Source organism: Gasterosteus aculeatus, chromosome 8, assembly GCF_964276395.1.
Source record: "Gasterosteus aculeatus chromosome 8, fGasAcu3.hap1.1, whole genome shotgun sequence".
In the NCBI taxonomy this organism is placed as follows: Eukaryota; Metazoa; Chordata; class Actinopteri; order Perciformes; family Gasterosteidae; genus Gasterosteus; species Gasterosteus aculeatus.
Window position 1 is genome coordinate 15,743,490 of NC_135695.1, and position 24,977 is coordinate 15,768,466.

The 24,977-nt window shown below is 42.1% G+C and overlaps 1 protein-coding gene across 3 annotated transcripts; it reads left to right on the forward strand.

The window, feature by feature from the left end:
- The first annotated feature begins 1,369 nt into the window (after window positions 1-1,369).
- On the forward strand, window positions 1,370-24,361 carry usp13 (ubiquitin specific peptidase 13). Of its 3 annotated transcripts, none has more exons than XM_040184425.2 (21): window positions 1,370-1,600; window positions 3,820-3,945; window positions 6,209-6,269; window positions 8,568-8,689; window positions 9,393-9,535; window positions 9,614-9,798; window positions 9,943-10,040; window positions 10,138-10,328; window positions 10,535-10,606; window positions 11,740-11,845; window positions 12,770-12,895; window positions 14,238-14,391; window positions 14,845-15,019; window positions 15,176-15,264; window positions 15,674-15,796; window positions 17,857-17,880; window positions 18,310-18,453; window positions 20,396-20,571; window positions 21,337-21,535; window positions 21,827-21,911; window positions 22,171-24,361. In XM_040184425.2, the coding sequence occupies exons 1-21, from the start codon at window positions 1,490-1,492 to the stop codon at window positions 22,265-22,267; spliced, it is 2,607 nt and encodes an 868-aa protein (XP_040040359.2). In that variant the 5' UTR covers window positions 1,370-1,489; the 3' UTR covers window positions 22,268-24,361. The 3 variants fall into 3 exon arrangements, with proteins under 3 accessions (XP_040040359.2, XP_077964496.1, XP_077964497.1); XM_078108370.1 differs by having other exon boundaries at window positions 11,740-11,812; window positions 12,749-12,895; XM_078108371.1 differs by having other exon boundaries at window positions 11,740-11,812.
- Window positions 24,362-24,977: the final 616 nt, after the last annotated feature.

The window sequence follows — 24,977 nt, forward strand, 5'->3', positions numbered from 1 at the left end:
GAATGTCCTCTTTGTGTAACCTGACATAAGGGAGAACTAGCGATGGCCTAAGGCCCCCCCGTAGCTGTGAGTGCAAGTCAATTTTTTTAAAATTTTTATTTATGGTATCCCACGTTTGAGAGTCTGCAAAATAATGACCATGCAATTAATATTAATTTTACAAATTCACTCAGGTCCCCTTCATTTATCTGTAGAATTTATTTTTCCTAGATATACATATTTCTACAGTAAGGCCGAGATCCTCCTTGTGGCAGTGGCAAGTGGGTGGCATCAAACTTGAGAGCCCCACCCCCTACACGGAACCCGCCGGTCCAAACCTAAAATTAGCCTCTGTAATAAGAAGACGGGGGCTCACGTGTCTCAAATAAAATTAAATAAAATTAAATATTTACAGCAGCTGACCTGTCGTACAAATAACAGTTGTTTCTGGGAAAAATTGGCTCCTCCCACCCAGCGTGCCGTCGTGACGCCGTCTGATTTACTGGCGATTGCCGCTGCCTGCCACAAAGTTGCCACCCACTTGCCACTGCCACAAGGAGGATCTCGCTGTCACTCTATTTCTATCAAGAAGCCTACGGTAGTTGTCCCACACGCTTGAATATAGAGTGAACGGAAGGGTTTGTTGTTGGAATCTACAACCTCATCAATAGAAGCAACTAAATCTAATTTACTAATCCTCAAATATTAACACATTATGCTTCAATAAAATCCAAAATTGATGTGTCGAAATATGGATAATGTACTGTATATGAATATCGCATGTCAATTGATTAAATCCAAGTCAGCCTTCACTCAGTGCGGCTTTGCAGCCACAAAGGTGAAACGCCTTTTGCCGGAGCCCACTAGAATAGTATCTTTGTCTTTTTTTAAATTTATTAGGCTCAAGGTTTTGCAAGGTTCAGTCTTTTGACAGGTTTTTGTGCGAAAAAAAGACTACAGTACCAAAAACCGGTTGCAGCAATCACCATGGCAACCAGCGACACATGTGCGACATCATTCTCTGTCCCCCTCCCTCACACAGCTGTTTGCTATTAGCCAGTTAGTGCAGTTTGACACATTCGTTATAATATCATAATCAATCCATTGCATATCTCCTTTCCCACTCTCTCACATACAATTCTAATGTGATTGAGTGGCGAACACAAGGATTCTGTCTCCACTTACCCCACCCAGTCCCAGCCTTTCAAAATAAAAATACCAAGAATTAAATTAATATTCATTTAAATATCAAAATAAAGCTTGGGAAAATGTAAGCTTTTTTTGTTCGGATACATCGTCTAATTCGTTAGCTTTGACATCGCCACAACGCGACCGGTCGTCGCCCCTCTTGTCATTTTATTTTTATGTTGTTGTTTTTTTGTTGTGCCGCGTCACATCCCCTCGGATGGAGGAATGTGGAGACGGAGGTCTTTAAAAATAGCATCCTCTCGTGTGGCCGCGCTGCCGCGCGGCTCCGCGGCACTGTGGCGCGAGGAGCAGGAATGCAAAGATGGCTGCGGACCTCGGCGAGCTGCTGGTCCCGTACATGCCCACCATCCGAGTGCCCAGGACGGGGGACAGGGTCTACAAGAGCGAGTGCGTCTTCTCCTTCGACTCTCCGGTCAGTGCCTCTCCCCCCGCACACACACACACACACACACACGCGCACATATAGAGACATGAGCGGGTTGTATGGGGCCGCTGAATGCGGCATGTCTGGCTCAACAACGCACACGTGTGTGTGTGTGTGTGTGTGTGTGTGTGTGTGTGTGTGTGTGTGTGTGTGTGTGTGTGTGTGTGTGTGTGTGTGTGTGTGTGTGTGTGTGTGTGTGTGTGTGTGTGTGTGTGTGTGTCGCCATGGACACCTGCCTCTTGGACTTGAGGGAAAAACGAATATTTGAATGTTGTTTACATCTGAGAGCAGCGGGATGGAGGAGTTTCCCTTTGTGCGGGTGGAGGAAGGCGGTGCAGCAGTTCACCAAATACATACTCGGGTGCACTAAGTACAAAATACAAAGGTGACTCGAATTAGTCTTAAAAGCTTTAAAAAGCCTGGTTGCAGGTTCGTTGTTGTTGTTGTTGTTGTATGTGTGTTTCAGTCCCCTTCAGGGTTGTTTTCGTTTATGGTAATTAATAATCTGACTAAAATTGGACTTTAAGTGGCTGAACATTTCTAATATTGATACTATGTCATTATACTCCAAACCTTAAATGTCCTGTTTAACAATTGATTTGTGATGTGTGGTTTAAATTCACTGCTTTGTGTTTGTGAGCGACCAATCCTATCTGTGGTATTGTAAAAACTGTATTTAAAGTAAGTGTATACTCAAGAGTTTCTTTGTGAGGGCCTTTTTTATATTAGTGCTAGAGTTTGCTTTAAAGTTATTCAGTCACTAGAGAGTACATTTAAAATCACAACTTGTTAATTGACGTTGTATTTTGCTCTATTTCGTCTGTGATTAAGACACGCGTGACTGTCAAACCACATATGTCTTGTTTTATATTATTTTAAAAAAATCAGATTTTGAGAATCTACAACATCCAACATAAAAAACAAGCATAATTTATTGACTGAAACAGTTTTAAAGGTGACTCAGCTGTCTGGAGTTCATCATGTTGGCCCGACGAGGGCTGGTTTATTTTTGTCCTTGCACTGTTGAAGCTCATATGTCACTGTGGGCCACTTAAACGTTTACCAGGGTGGTTCATAAGACACACACAGATTGCAAATTTATGTTACTTTTAAACCGGTATTCATAATGTATTTAGTCTCTAACTGCTCACGTGTGAAAGTTAAAGAGATCTCTGTCAGACAAATCACAACTTCTGAAGGAAGTCCCACTGTATTTATCCTGCACTTAAAAACACCTTAATGTTAACCACAGTTCACATGCGGACAGAGTGATTTATACCTTTTGTATCCTGTAAGAAGTTTCAGATACAATAAGTCGACCTAGTAAGATGTTACATGTGTGAGCCTCGGCCTACAGGCACTAACCAGCAGTTTCATTAGGAATACGGTTACTGTGTTTTTAACCTACATACATGTCCCTCAATGCCCCCAAATCACACAGCTGCTAGTTTGCTGATGACGTTTTTTTAGTACGTGGTGGGTGGAAAAGGATGCTCATAATCTTAAATTCAAATAAGAATAGCAGCAATCCTATTTTTGAAAGATATCGGCTAAAACAATGGCTGTACGATGACTGACGCTCTGGATTTAAATTAAAAGGCATTTTCTTGATTTAAAGTGAGATCTTCTTTCTGTGTTGGAACAGATTTTGTTTGTCAAAATGCAAGAAAGAGTATTTGAAAATGTGCTTGCCAAATTCTTGGCACATCCCTCCCTCACTTGCATTTCCACTGTGCATGTTGTGTTGTTTTGACTCATTTAACCTGAATGTTGAATAGTCAAACTTTATTTGAGATTCAGGGTCCAAATGGGACAAAACAATTAGTTGATTTAAAAATAACCTTCATAACAAACAGGGGTCAGAGGCCCACAGCTGTGACTGGTGGCCTGTAGTAACAAGCCTCATCTTTGATAAAACCCCAAAGACTTCATTGCCGCAAAAGTCATTTGCTTTTACTGAAATTATTCAGTAAAAGTCAAGATTTAAAAATATTTGTGTGAGGATTGCATTAAATACACTGCATGAGGTATAAAACTGCCTGTCAGCTACTCTAAAATAAGGCAATTTAAAAAGAGCTCTAAGAGAACACAGTCAGGTAGATTTTCTGCCATTCCGTATTCAACGTGTTTGATGTGCTGCTGCGTTGATGGTTCTTCACCTCGAGCTGTTGAGCTGTTCGTCATTACCGTTTTGTTTTGGCCCGCAGGAGTCGGAGGGAGGCCTTTATGTGTGCATGAACACATTCCTGGGCTTTGGACGGGAACATGTGGAGAGACATTATCGCAAAACAGGACAGAGCGTCTACATGCACCTCAAACGACACGTCAAGGAGGTACGTTTCACACACGCAACCACATATAATAAAAAGTAAGTAACACTAAACTGATTATAAGTAAGTAACAGTTAATACAAATAGACATATAGCGGTAGTATGATACATATCAATCATTAATAGAGGAGAAAGTTCAGAAGAACCCTCAGTAAAGTGGTTACAACTGATAAAACAGTTTTTATTCCTCAAATGTTACATTTAGTTTCAATGATATGGCAGATTTCTTTCAGCTATAGATAGATCTCAATTGTATAAACATACAATTTTTAAAAAAGGATCTATTTTTGTATGAAGAACAAAATGTGTAATCAGTGTGTTAACACTGCTTTATGACACTACTAATGTTTCTAAATGTATCTTCCATCCATAAGTGGTTAAACGTATCATGTTGTACATTAATAAACACTTGAAATAGTTGTTTACAACTATATTAGGGTGTGTTATGAACCATTTATTAAATGCTATTGTACACTGCTTGTAAATACTAAACAGGGTAAATTAAACAATCGTTACCCATTCTTCATTTAACAAAGTATTTTACCATTTTTATCCCACTTGTGGGGTTCGGGGTCATGCAGACATCTGATTCTGGATGGTTAATATGACTAAGTCATGCCATTAAGGAGCACTGGTCGGATGCTGCAGAAGTATGCAGCATTTAAAGGTGCTTTAAATTAAACATTGAGTGAACTGGGCTGCTGATGTCATCGCGCCGTTATTTCAGTTATTAAATGACATGGTGCTCGCTACATACTATTGGAGCTCATATGTCTGTTAATCAACAACACTTAAATGTTTTATGCTGTGTCTCTTACATGTAACTATTGCAACAATGGGTTACGTAATCTATTTCACAGTTCCACCTTTCCTTATAAAAAGTTGTTGTTGTTCATGCAAATTAATTATCGGCAAAGACGTGTGGAATTCAATTTTCAGTCAGGTCACAAAAGAATACAAAAAATGTTTGCAGGCAAGCACTGAATCAGAAACCAAAGTTTCAAATAATGAATTGAAGACTATTTTCTTGGGGTTAAATGGAAAGTTTAATATATTTCCATATCATTTGTTACCAATTATACATATAGTACGGTCCTAGTAACTTCCATGGAAATAATTTATATTAAATTAATTGGAACAAAAGAATAAAATGAAGCGTCATTACTAATTTTTAAAAAGTACTTCAGACATTTGACAGAATATATTTATATCAGTAGACATGCTGGACAAACATATTGTAACATTTAAGTTTGTCATATTTGTTGTTGGGATTGAGTCAACTTGATAAATTTTATAGGTTGTTTCTGTCCATCCCCGTATGTACTAAAAAATGCCTCCTCAAAGCACTTTTTCCTTTTTTTTGTGGAAAATGAATGAATGGAAAATGCCACATTCATCCCAAACAAGCCCCCCCCCTTATTCAAAAGCTGATGGTGAACAACAAAAGCTGCTGCCGTGTTTTCTCACCAGCTCTAATTGCCCTCAGATAAGCTCAGCTTTGTAAAGAGCTGCTATTTCCATGCCTAGATCGGGCCTGAAACAGCTGCTCGCATTCTGTAGGCTCCTGTGTCTGCTTCCCCCCCCCCGCTGCACCCACACCACCACTCCACTCGGCCTCAAGTGTGTCAGCATTCTCCGTCGCTCTGTCCGTCTGCCACCATGTCCTCCTCCTCGTCCCTGCTGCGGGGACGCGAGGCAGCTACCAGAGGAAGAGATAAACCGCAAACATGTCGGTGGCACTGAGATCTTTTTCTGCCAGCCAGTCATTTGGCAGGTTTTCCGTTTAATTTGGATTCACTGACAATGTTGGTGTTTTTTTTTTTTAAATCATTTGATGATCTATCCATGTGTCAGGACGGGAAAAACAAATGTTGTCAGACTGAAAATGTTTATCTATAGATCTGTGAAACATTGTTCCATTCGCCAGAGAGGAAAATGAGGACACACTCTGAGGCCAAAACAGGTGACGCTTGACGTAGCGTAAATGCTATCCGTCTCAAGTCCCCAAATCAAGCCGAGCAACTGAATCAGTTTCATTAATCAGTCTTTCTTTGTGACCACGCCGCAGGCGGGTTTTTCCCCCCTCGCCCTTGTAACCTGACCTTGCAACTGGAACATCCAGCATCTATTTCAAAACGACCACCATCTGCACCTTCTGCCACAGCAGGGGGTGAAATCCCCACTCAAAGGTGTTTTTTAGAAGATGCTTTTATTGGGACGAGGGCTCTTTGACCCCATTTAGCGTCTTCCTCCCTGCTTCCCACAGAAAGCCACAGGAGCAGCAGCAGGCGCCGTCCCCAGACGGAGAAACGGAAAAGTGTTTCTAGGTAAGTTGCAGGCGGCTGAGGAGGAAGTACTGAGACCCTTCACTTAACGCACGCAGTCTGTAGGATTTAGTAGTATTTATCAGCAAGTGGAATAATATATTTTCAACTATGTTTTCATTAATGTATGAATACCTGAAAGTGGAATTGTTGTTTTTGTTTGCTTGGAAGAGGCCCTCGTATCAACAAAGGGGGCGGGGCGTCTTCCGCCAAGACTGCCATGTTGCCCGCGCCGCGTTTCTACAGCGGCCCACAACCATCGACTGTAGATAAAAAGGTCACTTATTGGTTTGCGTTTTTGCAGTTTCATCTTTTTTTTAAACCAGAGAGTGACGTCATAAGATCCGTTCCCTGCTGGCCATACGAAATAATTCAAGTTAAAGGTCGATTCTGCGTAGCTTCTTTATTCATAATCATGTTCACCGTAGGTTGTCTGGAAAGCTCGTGGAGAGATGAGTGAGCAGAGGGGAGTTCAAAAGGAGCCCAAAGATCCCCCACACGGCTTCCTTAAGTAGAAGTGTCAACTGCACTCTTTATCTGTGAAATCTAGTTAATGTATCAAAAGTAGTGTACTCAGAAAAATGTCCCCGGTGAGTTATGTATATGTGTATGTTATTATATGTTTTATAGACCTGATTAGATAACACTGCTTCATCGCAGTCATTAGAATGTTGCAGCTGGTCCAGGTGCAGATAGTAACTTTCTCTGCAGGTTTGTTCCTTTTAGTCCTTAAGTTTCCACATAAATAGTTTAACAGTCAACCTTCAAATGAGCTTAGAGGAAATGTGGATTTGGTGGAAGTGCTCATCTGAAATGTGACAGGGGGTTCCAAAGTAGACACACAGTTTCCTTAACTGAGCAGTGCATTGTTTTTCATGAATCTTATTTTAAAAAGTAAATGGTAATTATAAGTCCCATGAATGTAGCGCAGTAACTGTGATTTCTCTGGTCCAGAACAGCTCCTCCTGCTAACAGAACCCTTCATTACGAGCTGCTGTTGTTGTTTGTTACACTGTGGCGACCCGCCAGCTGCCCGCTCCAGAACGCCTTCACCCAAAGCGTCAGATATTTCCCATGAGACCTCGCCTCCCGCGGTCCAAGTATAGTCCATTTATTTCTTCATGTGGTTGGTGACTGTTCCAAATCAAAACTGGGTGCAACCCCCCCCCCCCCCCGACGCCCTCCCCCCCCTCTTCCTCCTCTGTGTGTGTGTGTGTGTGTGTGTGTGGCTCTCAGCTGCCACCACCTGTCAGCCTCCCTGACACACTTCCACTGCTCGGCGAGGACCAGGTGTCTTTGACCCGCCCTCCCCACTGCTGGCCTGGCAGGGGGAGGAATTCCTTCCATTCACCCTCAATGTAATGGATGTTTTCTGTGTGATCCATATCCCGATGGACTTGCTACCCGGGGGGTTGCTGTTCAACGAGGTCAACCCGATACCTGACGTCTGACTCAGACTTTCCAGCAAGGTCGCCTCTGTCGCCCATTTTGGGTCTTTGGTGTATCCAACGTCATCCACATACCAGTCCAATGACTTAACCTAGCGTGTAACCACGGACATGACGCCAGTGGGAACAATAGCACAGTCAGGGATCACCTAATGATGCTGTTTTTCATGAGTCATTACACGACTTTAGGCGGGAGTAAACAGAAACAGATTGACTTAAGAGAAAAGACTCACTCTAGATTTCCCCTCCCAACAGGATGATGTCAGGAAGGAATTTATATTGCAAGTGTTTCAGCTGTAACTAAATGTCTTTAAGATGTCATCATGGAAGAGTGCGATGCTTTTAAAGACCAACAGATTAGAAAACATCAAGCAGATCGATCAATAAGGAAAACAAGTGTGAAAACAAGTGGCAGCCCTATTTGTGATCATTTAGTCTTAATGATCTAATCCATAATGAAATGAGGGCACTATAGCTTCTCAGATTCAAGCTGTCATTAGTACTCCTTAGCAGTAATGTTATAAATTACTGGTCAGAAGCCTGTCTTATAAATGGCTAAATATAACTCTACGGAAATATCGTGTTCCTCTTATGAAGGCATCCTGTCACCTGAGAAAAAGATTGGTGATTCTCTTGTTCGAGCATGGATCTGTTTTTGCTCACTCCCCCCTCAACTATTATGGTATTACATTACATTACATTGTCATTTAGCTGACGCTTTTATCCAAAGCGACTTACAATTGAAACAAAGCGGGCACCCAATAAAATCACAGACTTTTGCTTTTTGAGAGCAGGAAAGAAGAGAACGGGAACTAACAATACAGTAACACACCGTGTACTTCCTCTCCCGTAGATTTAGAGCTAAACCGTGATTTTAACGGAGAGGACTATGAATACGAAGACGAGGCCAAGCTGGTCATTTTTCCAGACCACTTCGAGATCCCCTTACCAAATATTGAGGAGTTACCCGCCCTGGTCAGTGAGTCGGTGCTGCACGAGCTCTTGTGTGTTTCCATGCATGTTCCATGAGGAGGGCGCACTCCGTGGTTAACTGAACACGCCGCTTGGACCCTCCGGTCCTAAAGCGCCGCGAAGCCAGACTCTTTTGTTTATTTGTTAATGTTGAAGTGAGTGTTTTACCGGGTCACACGCTTTAAACGCCGCACTCAACGCCGTATATTCTATTCTGTGGAAGCTCAGAGTTAAATGGTAAATGCTCGCTGACCGCCATGCTTCCTTTTTGGGGGGGTTTTGGTGGCATTTATTTATGTGGCTTGAGCTTCTACTCTGATCAAGGCCTTTTCCATGCATGTCATTGGGTTTAGATTTTCAAATTGTTTTATACGTGTTTCATCATTTTGCCACCTTTCTTGTTTTGCATGGTTTGTTTCTGCACCACACCTGTCTCCTCTGCTGGATTGATCCCGTCACAATGTCTTGCACAGATTTTGCCCGTCCACTATTGTCTTGTCTATAAACCGTCCTTGATTACCTGCATTTAAGGTTAATTCATAGATGTTTAATGTCTCGGCAATGGTAAACAATAAGTGTATATCTGACAGATTCACTGTCAAGAGAGAGACAGAGGTTCTTAGAAAGAATAAGCTCGACGTACAGCATGTTTTCAAATCCACTTCCAGAAGTTCATTCTGTCTCTGCTGTCCCCTGTGACGTCCAGGTGACCATCGCCTGTGATGCAGTGCTCAACGCGCCATCAGCTTACAAGAAGCAGGAGCTTGAATCCTGGGAGGAGGAGATCCAGGTGTCCAGACATGCCAGAAGTCTCAGGCAGCTGGATAATGGGGTCAGGATCCGGCCCAGGTACAAAGGCGCCAAGTCGCGTACAGCAGGATTTAAAAACAACAACAGTAAAAAGAGGGACTGTTTCTCTGCCATCAGCGGCTGGAAGTGTCAGAAGTGCGAGATGAGGGAAAACCTGTGGCTGAACCTGACGGATGGAGCAGTGCTCTGTGGGAAGTGGTTCTTCGATGGCAGCGGAGGCAACGGCCACGCGCTGGACCACTTCAAAGAGACCAAATACCCGCTGGCTGTCAAAATGGAAACCATCACTCCAGACGGAGCAGGTCTGAGACACATGGCTTTATTATCTACACTGCAGAGTTATTAGATTAGGTGGAGTTCTTCAGTCACTCAGTCGGTGTCCTTTTTGTTCTACCGCGTTCTGAAGCGAGCCCATCCTTGTGACTCCGCTGATCTTTTGCTTTTAGACGTCTACTCATTTGAGGAGGAGGAAGCCGTGTTGGACCCTCACATTTCGGAGCACTTGTCACACTTTGGAATCGACATGCTACAGATGCAGAAAAAAGTGGGTTGTCAACGCTGTGAACAAAGATACCCCCAGAAAACAATACGTTAGGCTCCTCAGTGAAGCTTTCACTATCTCTCTCTCTCCCTCCCTGCAGACAGAGAACGGTCACCACACAGACAATAACTCCCGGCCGCGGGTCAGTGAATGGGAGGTGATCCAGGAGTCGGGCATGAAGCTCAAAGCGGTGTTCGGTTCTGGTTACACAGGCGTCAAGAACCTGGGCAACAGCTGCTATCTGGGCACGGTGATCCAGGTCCTGTTCAGCATCCCGGACTTCCAGAGGATGTGAGTACACGGCGATGAGTCATTCATTCTGTGCGGTATGTTATCAGCTATGTCATTTGGTTTGTCGACTTCCGTATATTGAGGCTTTAATTGTTTTATTTATAGAGTTATTCAGTGATACTACGTCTTTATGTGTTTGGAATCGTCTCGTGTGTGTGTGCGCGCTCCGTCCCAGGTGAGCGTGTGACATGTGTTTTGATCTTCAGGTATGTGGGTAACCTTCAGAGGATATTTGACTATTCTCCCCTTGATCCCAGCCAGGACTTCGCCACACAAATGTAAGTGACTCCAATGTTTCATGATGCAGTGTTACATAATGAAGCTAATCCTTCATTACTCCCACAGCGGGAAAATTTGCAGGATTACAGCAGCAAAGTAGATTGTGCAACATTCAAATGTCTATGTGTTGTTAAAATGCTTGAAATGACTACATCATGACTCTGCAGTTTAATCAAAGGGACACGTCTACAAATCTCCATATAGCTAAAAAATAATAGGCATTTTGTTTTTTGAAAGGCTTCTTCCCGACTTGTTCTGGTAAACACGTGTCACGTGAGCCAATGTGTTGCAAGAGGTCAGTCAGGTGCTGTGGTCACGATGGGGGCAAGTGGAGTCTTAGCAAAGCAGGGGATTCATATCAAGTGAAGCAGCAAATGTGGCATATTCTGAGGCACAGTGCCAGACACGGACATTACTCCACCTGCCTGTAGGGGTCTGGAAGTGAGTTGCAGTGTCAGTGATTGTCCGGCGACCCTCTAAGGGTCTTTTATAGCGGTATAAAAAATTGAATGGAAAAACAGATGGCTTGCATACTTCTTACGTGGGAAACAACACAGAGCTTACATTAGTCTTAAGATAAGGCACAGTTACTGCAGTGATGCAACTGATTGTGCTGAAAAGAGGCAGAGTGACTCCCACGGTCCCTAAATTGTAACTGCTTTATAGATTCATGAGATAAAATATACTGTTTGCAAAATACATTTTAGATACTTGTCAAAAAAAGAGAGTAGAAAAAGGATATATTCCTGAAAGGTTTGTTACTGAGTATAAATTAATGTCAGCTTTGTAAGACTGAACAGTTTGTAAGATTCATGGTGGAAAAGGCCTCCGGTGCAACAAATCACCTCTGGACAAATCCTCCTTCATTTCAATCAATATAAATACACTTTGCCTCATGTTGTTTTAGTTTGCATACTTTGCATTCGGTGCATTGTCTTCATTATTTAATTTTCTAAAATAAAAAGTTATGCTCTTATTATATTGTATAAAGATTAAGCAACTTTTAGTTTTTTGTGATTACTCCTTAACTTAACATGCTGCTGCTACAAACAGTTTCCCCCCATTGGATGAATGAAAGAAAAAATCTCTCCATATGTTGAACTGTTTATGCCTCTTTGTTTTTGTCCGGCAGGGCTAAACTGGGACACGGACTGCTCTCAGGCCTGTACTCCAAACCACCCATGAAATCTGAGCTCATTGAACAGGTGATGAAAGAAGGACACAAGGTATCAAACTGGGTACGTCCAGCACTCCAACCGGGTCCGTAAGGGACAAAGCAGGTTTTCATGGAGTCCAAAACCACTTTGGCGTTTTCCAAGTTTAAACATGAATATTGCATGTTATTAATACACCTGACAGCTACGGAGATTGGAACTAAAGTCATTGATTTTAAATATATTCTTAAGTTTTTTTGTGACCCTTTTGTCTAAAAACAGCTCTTGTCGAATATGCAACTCAAAATATTTGTGAATGCAGTGTTTTGTGGGTAATTCCCCAGATCACTCAATATTGCCACAAATATGCGCTGGCTTAATGTTGGTCCTGTGCTTCATGTAATCTGTTGAGTCCTTGGGTCTATTGATTTGTTTTGGTAGTAATGCTTCACAGATTAAATGAACATGATATTAAATACTAATCATTAAAGCATAATGGGTCGAAGCACTTGGTCTGTAAGCCGCAGGCTTCTTTTAAGCTTCCAAGCCGCAGTAATTGATAGCTGTGATCCTGCACCTCCTACACATGTGATGACGGGGGTCATGTTTGGACATATATTGACAGCTGTGAAGGGGCTTCCGTTGGCATGCTGTGGTCAGTCTGTTTTTAAGGAAGCATTATCCATCGCAATTATTTATTCTCATTAAATTGATTTTTTAAGTCCACCCCTCTCACCCTGTGTGGTGTGGCTGGAAGTTGACCCACATAGGGTGATGTAGGTTTGTGTCCACATTGGCTTTATGTGTTATTGATTGATAATAAACATTATGCGGCTTGACTAGTATGAGATTAGCCACTGAAGAGAAAATGTTTACCCTTGTTTTTTCTGCACTACATGCATGCATGTATGGGTCTGCCAATTCATTAACTAATCAATTAGTTACCTTAATTGACACAGTGTGTGTGTGTGTGTGTCTGTATGTGAGGCCCAAATGTTGTCATTCCAGCACCAGCAGAAAGGCGTCTCTCCTCGTATGTTGAAGGCATTGGTCAGCAGGGGACACCCAGAGTTTTCCTCCAACAGACAGCAAGATGCCCACGAGTTCCTCCAGCACATGGTCAACCTGGTGGAGGTGAGCGGAGCTTCTGTGCACGTCAGACATATAAGAAATGTGCACCGATTAGTGTGGAGAGGTCACGTCATGTATGTCAACAAAGCACGTGTTGAGTTGTTAGAAGCTGTGGAGTTTAAAAAAAGACCTAGCACACGAATATAAAGTTGCTGTATGCAGATGCAGTCCAGATGTTTTGTCTGCTGGTCTGCAGTTGATTCATTAAAATAATTGTTCACTGCAGTATTTGGATGGTAGACGTCATTTCATGGTCTTTATACATTTATTTTTGAGCACACAGCACAAACCCGACAAAAAGGGAAGCCTTTTCTCCTCATGAAATGTTACATTTTCTTTTACAAAATGTCTGGGCTACATCTGACCCCTGGCACACGTGGGCAGGCAGCTGATCCGGAGGGGAGGGGCAGTTTTTGACTAAACACGGCTCACTCTCTTTGGTTGGTACGTACACACGAGGTGCCGTGACGCGTCTCTCTCAACCTGGATATAAATAGCTCTGTTCCGCGGGGAGTCAGATAATGCTTCCTATTTTACCTCGGCCGCGATGCGCGCCCTGACTGGGACCCGACACTTCCCCAACAACACGCCGCCGAGAGTCGCCAAGCCCTCATTTCTAGTGCGTCCTATAATCTGTCAAAATCTCACAGCTGATATTCAGAAAAGGGCCGTTACTTTCTTACCCTCCTTTAGTGCACATGCTTTTCTCTACAGCTGCCTGCAAACATATTTAGTTCTCCACACAGCAGCATGTTCTTCCCTCTGTGTCAGTCTGCATACTCGACCTGAGTCAAATTATAACTCATGTATTTCTGTTATCCCTTAGAATAGAAGGGCTGGGTTGCAGAAACCTGCAGCGCAAACCAGTGTGTTAAGTCCCGATGCTGTCCTTCATCACCGTCTCCAAGCTTTCAGTGTAGACTTCTGTGACCCCCGTTCATAACAGTGAGGAGACACGGAGAAGCTCAGCTGCCTGTGAATCTAAATTGATTGATAGTTCATGGTCGGCTGAAGCAGTTGAGTCATCTACTTAATAAATGACCGTATTAAGAGATGTGGGTCAAACAGCAGGGCGAAGTCATTCCAATAGACCAAAGCAAAGAGAAGATTTATAGATGAGGTTGAATTAGCAACCTCGGGCGGTCATGTGTCACAGAAGCTCTACATGTTCATGCTACATGTGAAGCTTCAACACATCTCTACTGGATGGCATGCAGTGTTTTTAAATAAGGAAAGTTGGTTTGGACCGGGACCTTATAAAATAATATCCAAAACTAAAACATGCCTAATCTCATTGACTCTTTGCGTTGGTATTCAGTCCTCCGTGTACGTTGTCGCCTCACAGAGGAACAGCGCCGGCTCAGAGAATCCAAGCGACGTCTTCCGCTTCCTGGTGGAGGAGCGAGTTCAGTGCTGCCAGACACGTCGGGTTCGTTACACACAACGAGTGGACTACTGCATCCAGCTGCCAGCTCCCATTGAGGCGGCCACCAATCGAGGTAAAAGGACCCCCCGTAAACACACACACACACACTCACACACACACACACAAACCCGATCTGCTGCAGCAGGGAGCCTCGGCTCGACGCAGCTGCACGCCGCTGGGCTCCGGTGGCATCAGCCGCTGGGGAATCAGCGGGTTCTTTTCTGAAAGGGCACAGAAGGTCCTCGTGTGCCAGACGGAAGGCTTCGTAGGACATGTTACTTCTCATGGTGTTGTATAATTGCCATGGTTAAGATGATTGTCTTTGTCGGATGCAGACTGATATCAGCAGCCACACAACACCTTGAACCATTTATTTGATATAAAATTGTAGCTTGCATTGCCCTTTACTTTGCATTAAATATTATTTAAATCAAACATGTTTAAATGCAGAATACCATGGAGGTTTTCAAATTCTGCACACGTTGTGCTGCTCAAAGTGTGTTTATCTTGGTTGTCATTCTACCAGAGGAGCTGGTGGCGTACGAGACCAAGCGGCGGGAGGCTGAGGAGAACATGCAGGCTCCTCCCGACCCGGTTACAGCACGGATCCCCTTCACCGCCTGCCTGCAGGCCTTCACGGAGCCGGAGAACGTCCCCGACTTCTGGAGCTCGGCGCTGCAGGCCAAGTCAGCTGGGGTGAAGTAAGCAAAGGTCCACTTGTTGTTGGGCCATGAATATGTGTTTGTTCACCTCCTCAGACGTTTTAGTTTGAGTTGTATTAATACTGTGTTGCTAATATGCTAGGTCCTTTCTTTTAAATTCTCTTGTTAATTTATTTTTGTTATTTTCCTCTGCAGAACTTCCCGTTTTTCCTCCTTTCCAGAGTATCTGGTTTTGCAGATCAAGAAATTCACATTTGGGGTTGACTGGGTGCCAAAAAAATTAGGTAACTGTCTGTTACCCTTCACCCTAGGATTTAAACCTTTATGTATTTTAGGTCACTGATGTTTTGATATTTGTACTGCTGTAAATGTCCAGCAGAGGACGCCATCAAACGGCAAGTTATGAAGTGAAAATGTTTGGTCTTGGCTACAAAAGTGTGTTAAAAAATGGTTAAACTGTGCAGTTTCCACCAATTAGACATGACCATTGTGTAATTTACACAAACACTTTTTAGGAACCTTTTACTTCCATACGTTTTTCAACAACCCATTGAACAATTAATACATGTGCTATGAGAAATACATTCAAAAGGATAAAATAAAAACCAGGGCTTAAGGAAACTCGTCGCTCTGTTCATCATGCATCTCAATGCCTTCCTCAGTGAACTTGTATACACGTCTACTCCCGTATAGACTTGGCCATCGACGTGCCAGACTTCCTGGATCTGAGCAGGCTTCGGGCTACTGGGCTGCAGACGAGTGAAGAGGAGCTGCCTGACCTCCTGCCTCCCATTGTGCTTCCTGAAGACACCAGAGGTACTGAACAAGGGACTTTATTGGTGTGTGTGTGTGTGTGTCTATGCATAGAGGTATAAATGTGTGCCTTAAGAGACACGTCCATACAGTTGGGAATACTACATCACAGTATAATCACGTAAATTAAATGTGTTTCCCATTTAATCTGACCCTTTCTTTATTTGCTTTATAAATTAGTAATTGTAAAAAAAAACAGTGCTGCTTTGGGAACTAACTCTGATGTATGTTGTTCCAAAGCGGCTACCTAACATCCTTTATAGGGGGTGTAGGGTATTTTTGTGACAGAGACAAACGATCCGTGAACTTGTCTCTAATATGATGTTCTGCTCAAAGCCACCCAGCTTTTCTCTGAAGGGTATATTGAATGGAATCCCAAGGAAAAGGCATGCTCAATCAATTACTGCAAATGTGTTGTGCTCACAGTGTAGCTAAGCCTAATAAGAATGATTTCATAAGATACACTTGTAGTGCACTATAAAAAAGCTATCCAGTGCATTTTGCAGCCCAAAATGTATTATTGTTACTCTTCTTTACACTTTATTGCCTCAGAATGTTTGATGCTTAGTGACATTTCCATCATGACATACTGAGCCCTTTTTGTGCTCTTTTCATGGAAGACAAAACTACATCGTCCTTCCTTCAGTTTGTCTTTCTTTTGTCTCCTCTGTGATTGTGATTCTCGCCAGCCCCGTCCCTTCGTCCGTTGTTTGCAAAGTTCAGCTACATCAAGTTATCAGTGTGTTCCTTAATATTTTAGCAGGCGTGAAGCACAGAGTGTTCTGTGCCGTCTGGAGCTCCAAAACGCAAACACAAAAAAGGGGTTCCGGTGCAAAGTCACAGTAACATCAGCGAGCAGCCTCTGCACACATCAACAGACTTTGCAGGGGGTTTTCTCTGAGAGCTTTACAGAATCGTTTAGGCCGATGCTTCTAAGGACAGGAAACTCGATAAAAAGTGAGGTCTGAATATGGACGTCTGAGTAAGCCTTAATATTGTGACTGCTATGTGATGTACCTGCTATCTCAAACCTCACAAGGTATATAAATGGATTTTTGGAGGAGAGCTTTTAGTTGAAAATGTCCAGACTGTCACATTAAATCATCCTTGAGGTGCCTTTGCATTGAAAGCACTGCATATCTACGTCTGACAGCAGCGAACTACAGTAAAACCGGTGCATAAAATATGTGTAAATGTTGTCTGGATGTAGTAAGTTTTCATCTACTTGAGTCTCGTCGTGTTCTCCTTTCTATAGAGCGAGAGGTTAAAACATGTACCAGTGTGTAAATCATCGTGAAACGACGTGATGTCTTCAATGCATTGTGAGGCATTTTATATGATGAGTATCATCAGGCTAGCTTGAGCAGTGATTGATCACTAAGAAGCCTCAGTGCTTCTTATTGATTACACGGTACAGCCCAAATGCCTTTTCCTGTATGCCGCTTGAACCACATTATTTCTGATCAGTCGGTGTTTCATCCATTCACTCAATTATTCCAGGCCATTAAGGTAATGGAAGAAAAACCTTTCATCATGGCTTTTTGTAATTCTATTTTTCTTCTTCGAATCGCAATGCAAACAATTAAAAGCCTGTGTAGACATTGATTTGTTTCTTTGCTAATCTGATTGTCTCCTTCAAGATTAAACTAGAAAAATGCATGATGCCTTTTCTATTTAAAATGAACCATGATCTGTCAAAAAGGGTAACATGACAATTTTGTTGTAGGAATTGCTCAAGTTGTAATTGGAGTGCCCGCGTAGAGTTGGGGGAAATCTGCTCACTGCTCCCCCCCCCTCCCCCACCAAAGTATTTTCTGACATCTAATTTGTCGGCCCCCGCCGATACCGATGATTCACCATGTAGGCCACTTTAATCAGCTGTGTCCATTTTACAGAAATATATCCAGCCGTTTATTATTTACCAAATCAAACTTTTGTAAAGATTCTCCAGGTTTATTATATATTACTAGTTGAGTAATTAATATTCTTGCAAGTGTATAACGCCACACATAAACAAAGTTCTAGTGTGTGATCTCATTGTGTGCCGTCTTCTCCTCTTTCAGACAACTCCATGGGCTCCATAGACTGTGAGTATTACATTTCATATTCAACAGATTTTACTTATACTTTCTATATGAAAAAGCTTTAGCCATGCAAAATGTATTTTGGAGACCAAGCATTGATTAATGCTGTGTAGGTTTAGCTACACAGCAATAATCAATGGCCATGTATGCTTGTGCAGGTGCAGCAGCTGCTCTTAACTTCCCCAACAAACTTTTTCAGGTGGCTCTGCATGTTGGCCGCTCTCATTTTTCTCCTTGATAAATCTTTCCCCAACAAAGGTGACCCCCCCCCTTCCCCGAGGCCGATTCTCCCATGGTCTGTTTGTTTAATGAGCTCCAAAGAGATGCCAACCACAGTCCTGTTCGGTTGTTTCCAATTGGAAGGATATCGGTGGTGTAGAATCAGCAACTGCTACGTTTTCAGTCATTGACGTCGGCCCGTCGTGTCCACAGCTCCAGAAATAGACGAGGCGGCAGTAATGCAGCTGGCAGAGATGGGCTTTCCACTGGAGGCCTGCAGGAAGGCCGTCTATTACACCGGCAACATGGGCCCGGAGATGGCCTTCAACTGGATCATAGCCCACATGGAGGAGCCCGGTAAGGGAACATCACTGCATTCAAACGCAACGTAAACATGAAGAGATCGACACAAATAAAAAAGAAAGGTTGTGACTTGAGCCATTCTTGGTCGAGTTGAAAAACATTTTAGTCAGAGTAAAAAGTAGATCCTCAAAAATATCTGGCCACGTCGTCTCCAACGATGTCCAATGATTGAATTAATTAGTGAAATGAATCCACTGTACGGATCGCATGATCATAAAAGCCCATGAAAGGATCTCATGATCAAAAAAATAGTCACGAGAAGAAGAAATAGAGCAGGGCTGCGAGGGTGTTTAGTGAGTGTTAAAGGAGAAACCGTAACCCCAAAATACTGGTGACAAATGATCAGGACAGCAGCTGCACTGAAAGACCGAGTTATCCACCATTTTAAATAAGTCTGTGCTGCAGAAGACCGTCTGTGCAGACCTGCTAAAAGACATTTCTGCAGCGCGTACACAAAGCAAAAGCAACTTTATTTGTATGGGACCTTTTGAGCACAAAGGTAATTCACAGTGACAAGTCATTTCTCCACTTCCTCCATTAAAGTTAAGTTGTTTTTGCAAGGTCCAGACTTTTGCATCCCTTTGTGTAAGCAGGTGTTAATCGCTATGTGTGTGCGTGTGTGTTTGTGTACATGTGTGATCCTCAGCAGAAACTTTGTCGAGGCTGACTTTGTGTCTGGCTGAGCCTTCTAGCAGAGCAGACGGTCCCCCGAGGCATTGGCTCGTGTCACTTTTATTTCCCTGTTCGGCTGTGAAGGGCCTCTACAGTGGAGGGAAATTAGAGCAGGCTGTTGGTTTTTAAATGGTACTAATGCGTCGGCAGAAAGCGCTTCATTCAGGCTCAATAACCTCAGTAAAACGCTCTCACTGCCTGCTGCACAAAGAATACTTCTCCAACACTGTTTGGTTTCATTACTTTGCATTATTATTATTTTTTTAGAGCTAAACTTTTCACCTAATCATTTTTAGAGAGATCTCTTGTTGATTGAGGTGAACCTTCAGTGCTGCATTTACATCAATAAACAATGACACTTGCGAGAGGTTCGTTTCCACATATCTTATTTATCGTAATTATTTTTATTATATTAATTATAATATATTATTCGGATTTAATTTTTTTGCTAAAAAATTTAATTGAGCCAGAGTTCAGTAAACTGCATGAATGTTTATGAGTAAAGGCTTTGATGAAATCTAAAGCCAGACTGAAAAGTTTGTGTTTGAAGGTAAATTATTTTCTTTCACTTAAAGTGCAAACACAAGCTGTTCAGTTCTGTCTTGAATTTCTTTGACTGCAAGTCAGTATTTTTCCTGTCGCATAAAAACAACAACGTACTGCGGGAAATCAAAAGGACACGAGACAACGAGGCTGAGATGGACACAGGAGCGGGAGATAAGTGGTCGGCATTTTACTTGATGGCAGGGACGGTGATGAAAGCTCCGTTTTTGACCAACAAGCGAGTGATTACAGCCAGAGTGTCCTTGTTCCTGTGTTGGGTCACTTTACTTTCACTTCTATCTGTCGATAGTGGACGGAGCATTGGAGTTCACTTAAAAATGTGAAAGTAGCCAAATTGTTTTTTTCCTGACACTTTTCCTTCCATGAACAAATTTTTTGGAACAAACAAGACATTTTCAACCTTTTTTTTCAATATTTTTCTCGTGGTATTTGGATTTTTTACGCTATAATATTTTTAGAATTTTTCGACCAAATTTTTTCGGACTTCATTTTGACATTTAATAACAATAACTGGCAATAAACATTTTTTCGACCTCATATTTTTTTACTTCCCATAATCATTTTAAAGTGTAACTTTTGTCGCCACAACAAACAGAAAATACTTTGAACAACAACACAAATATATTTCTATATTTGCTTGAATACATAATGAGAGCTACGGCATCTCACTATTTTTCTCTCCCTGCTTCTTTTTTCTCAGACTTTGCAGAACCTCTCACTCTGCCCTCAGAAGCCCTGATGGATCCTGGTCCGTCCACCAGCGAAAGCCCCATGGGGGGCACCCCGCCGGGCAACTCGCCCCCCGAGGAGAGCATCTCCATCCTCACTTCAATGGGCTTCCCCCGTGCTCACAGCATCCAGGCACTCAAAGCCACGGTCAGTCTTCTGCCCTCTCAGTTCACGTCTAAAATGATCAGAGTGATGAAAGATGTCTTCTCATGGCAAATGGGACTATTTACCAATAGTCCCAGCAGCATGTGGACGCTAATGCAGCCTTAACAGGATCTGCCTCAAAGATGTGTCAAACCATTTTATCATTACATCTTACAAATTCATTTAGAATAAAGAAAAGAACAAAAGAATTGTGTCCTCTTGTGTGTGCGTGTGAATCAAAAGGAGCAGCTGCAGCAAATTCATCATCTTTTGTTTTGAAATGGGCCCCGATTCTCACATTTCATTTTTCATATGTCGAACTGCACCCTCAGCAAAAAATAGCACAGCAGACTGTTTATTAAGGCCCCAAAATAGACACCAAGCTTCCTTGTTTATCATCCCAAACACCAACAAACTCCCTGCCATCCATAGTGTTTTTGAATTGGGAAAAAGATAAGGTTTATTCCTCATGAGGTGGATGTAGGTGTGAAGCAGAGAGGGCTCACTTCTTCAGACGCCATCAGCTAATCAAGACTAATCCAGGAATCACACCTCTATTTTGGATTAAAAGCAAACATCCTCAGATCTTACATACCTACTGACACCTCCCCCAAAAAAAGATTTCTCATATTCACCATTGCCTTGTTTTTTTGAGGAGCCACCGAAATATACAACAGGAAAGGAATGAGGGAGAACCCCCCCCCTCCCAAGATAGAACATGAACATTTCTTCTTCTTTTTGAATAACAACAAACTTACTCGCTCTCAGAACAATAACCTGGAACGAGCACTCGACTGGATCTTCATCCACCCGGAGCAGCAGGAGGAGGAGAGTGACGTTCTCTCAGACGGGGCTGACACGCAGCCGAACGACAACGCCTTCTCCAACGGCAACAACACGCACAGCGACTCCACGCTCTCCCCAGACAGAGGCGCTTCAGGCCCGCGGGTCAAAGACGGCCCGGGACGTGAGTGACTCTGCATCATCTTGTTGATTGTCGCTGTTTGGATTTTTATTTGGGTGTTAATCTTATCGTTAATGTTAATTTTAGTGTTTTTTTCAGATTGTTCCTGGCCGTTATGTACCTTCAAACTCACTTATATTTTCTTGATTTTTCTTTGCTATCCACAGAAACATGCAGGCATTTTCATCACAGCGACGGCTATTTTATTATTACTGTGTTCACCTTTGTATTTTAGACAAGATATTTGCTATTTGTGAAACACTACGTTGTCTGACTTTGTGTTTCCTGCTTCAGGTTACGAGCTCTTTGCTTTCATCAGTCACATGGGAGCATCTACAATGTCTGGACATTATGTTTGTCACATCAAAAAGGAAGGAAGGTGAGCAGCCCACAGTTTCTCCTCTGCATATTCATTCAGACAGAAAATATTGATTATCACCAATTATAATTACCCAGTCAGTCGAAATAAATGTTTTTCATGGTCTAACCTTAAATGCGTTTATCTATTTTTTGGTTTTATGAATATTTTATTCAAACCGAGTAGAAAGAATAAATGGACCCATTTCCTCTCATGACAGTTAGTTCTGAAACAAGTGAAACGTTGAAAGCATTTCCCACGCTATCTTCTTCCCCTGCAGGTGGGTGATCTACAACGACCACAAAGTGTGTTTGTCAGAAAGGCCTCCAAAAGACTTGGGCTACATCTACTTTTACCATCGACTGTCTAGCAGTTAAACTAAAGTTCCCGCCCCTCCACCGTGAAACCTTAGAAAGAACCGCGGTCTTTTTTCCCCCCCGAAAGACCGGCGATTTGAAATAACCTTTGAGACCAGCTACTCGCCTTAACGTGATGTCATTGAGGAGCAACCAGGAGCCCCGGTCAGAAAAGGGAAAGCAAATGAGCTTTTGTGCATTTTGGTTCTGTTCAGCTTTAAATGTATAGTTGAGTTTATGTTTAAGGAAATACGTTTTCTTGGCAGTGCAGGTACGGACGGATGTGTGTGTGTGCAATCAGCCACTTCTGTATTCAAAATAATGTCACATATCAAATCTCCTTCTCTATGCCATCTGCTACTGTGCCAGTGTTTTCAAAGTGGTACATTTTATAAATGTAAATTGCTTCACTGCCGTGTCCTGAGATGCTGTGAAAATGCGACAAAAAACTGTAATCACTGCTAATGTTGACTTTGAAATCCCAAAAGAACGGGTTTTAACACAACTGTAGTTAAAAACACAGCATCACTGGTGGGAACATTTCTCAGACCTGCTCCAGTTCTACCCGGAGTTGACGTGCAAGTTTCTCCCTTTTTTCTTTTTTTTAACCAGAAACATCTGAGGCAAACTGGCTGAGCTCCTCATAGAAATGTTTTACTCCCCTGAAAGACCTTTTGACTTGAACAGGTCATATTCTGCAGCTTACGCAGAAGATATTCTTCAGCTGTGGGCAATTGAATGTGATGTCTTGAATTTCAACTTAAGAACTGCTGAACCTATAAATCCTTCAAATGAGTTATAACAACATTGCGTAAAATTGAAGACTAATATAAACAATGCTATACATAATCTTAGATTGTTCTAAAATCATAAGTGCAGTGGGCTGCTTTCATAATGTTTGCCCAAATTACCAGGTATCTTTTCATAGCTGGCAAAACTTTAACTCAGCTGTGATCCAGTTTAGTTCCTTCATCACTCTCGACAGATGTCCCGAATGTCCAAAAGAATGATTTGCCTTCAGCAATATATACAACTACAACCAGATCTACTTCCGAACCTACTGTAAAGTAACGCTGACCAGTATCTCTTGTACAAGCAGATGTGGTGAAGTGCTGAACGTATGACCACAAGGTGCTCACAACAACCAAAACCTCCTGCTCAGCTTTTTTTTTACCCTGAAACCACCGTAGGACCGGCCCTTTACCTTTTAAGTTCCCTTTTGTTGGATTAACTCTAATTGACTCGGCACACTTCACATTATCAACTCATTATGTTCAATAGGTACGAGACAGATTCGTAGTAGACTTTACGTGGCTTTGACATGTCGGGTACGAGTGCATTTGACTCTAACTGGATCTTATTGTTTCTGTTGCACAGTAATATTACAAAGTATTGGTGTTTTTATTAGTTGCCACAAACACGAGATTCCAGTTTGATGAATTGGAATTAAAGTGTTTTGCTGAAAAATGCTTTCCGAACATTGAAGCATTCTGCAAAAGCCAATACCTTAAACAAGAAACCTTTTTATAAATTGACCTCTCAACTCCATCTGATCCTACTTGATCCGCTTGTGTTCTTGCCGTCGCCAAACAATACAATACGTTTGTTTTCTTGCCAGAAACCCTCTCAAAGCCTGGTCTGTAAAAGCGTCTCTCCCCTTCATCACCAACGCACGGGTGGACTCGTCATCTTGCTCGATAATATTTATGTCTCCAGATTTTATGTTCAATTTGATTCCCCCCCCCAGGACACACACATCCTCCCGGCAGCGTTAATGTTTCTGTATTTGGTCGTTTTTGTTTAAAGCTTCAGTTTGTCGCAGAAAGGCTCGCTCGCTGGCAGCATGTGCACTAGACGTTGACATTTAGTCATTTGGATTGAACAAGTGTACTTTTGCGAGTTGTATTCTTTTTTTTTTCTTCATTTAACTAAATGTCAAAAAACTTCTGCCATTCTGTAGCTGCTTTATAAGTGATTATTTTAAGATGACTTTTGTAACGTATGCGTTCATCCAAAATGTGGCTTGGATGTGCGTGAATAGAGTCGTGACCGTATACTCACTGGCACTGTTTACTTACAATGTTTGGATCATTTAATAAACTACACCTTTGTTGAGACTTTGCCTCCTTAAGAACGAACAAGAAGCTGCAGTACATAAATAAAGACACAAGAGCATAGAATATATAACAAGTTTATTTAAAAAGAGTACTTTGATATTGTATATTTTAAAGGTGCTAATGCTTTCCTCGTGATTATACAGGGAGAGTAATATGCCTTATAGTAAGTGGTGAAGTTATTCATACTGCATTTAAAGTATATCATCTTCTACGATCATTCATCAAAGTATAATTTTGTTCATACATGTCTGATTCATCAATAAATAAACCCGAACAAACTGTAGGATTGAAGAAAGAAATGTACACAACATGTACTGATAACCTTTATGAACCCCAGCCACTGAAGAACTACATTGATAGCATCACGCTCACGAAGCTGTATAGATCAGGAGCGCTCATGGCGTCTGTATCGCAAAATGTCTTAAATTTCTCTGTAAATTTCTCACATTTTGTCAGTTTCCTCAAAAATAGAAAATCTCAATGTAGTCAAGAAAAGTCTTAAATATTTTTTCGGTTATACAAGAATTAAAGTATAATAAGTTATTCTTATACATTGCTGGGAAGTGTTGTAACAATGTAAAACAAATATGAATAATTTAAGGCCATATTGTCCC

Bases quoted from the DNA above. Each gene is read 5' to 3' on its own strand.
- usp13 (XM_040184425.2), top strand. From the start codon at position 1,490: ATGGCTGCGGACCTCGGCGAGCTGCTGGTCCCGTACATGCCCACCATC. The intron at 9,536-9,613 runs GTACAAAGGCGC...CTCTGCCATCAG, and splicing joins GGGGTCAGGATCCGGCCCAG to CGGCTGGAAGTGTCAGAAGT. The intron at 10,041-10,137 runs GTGGGTTGTCAA...CCCTCCCTGCAG, and splicing joins TGCTACAGATGCAGAAAAAA to ACAGAGAACGGTCACCACAC.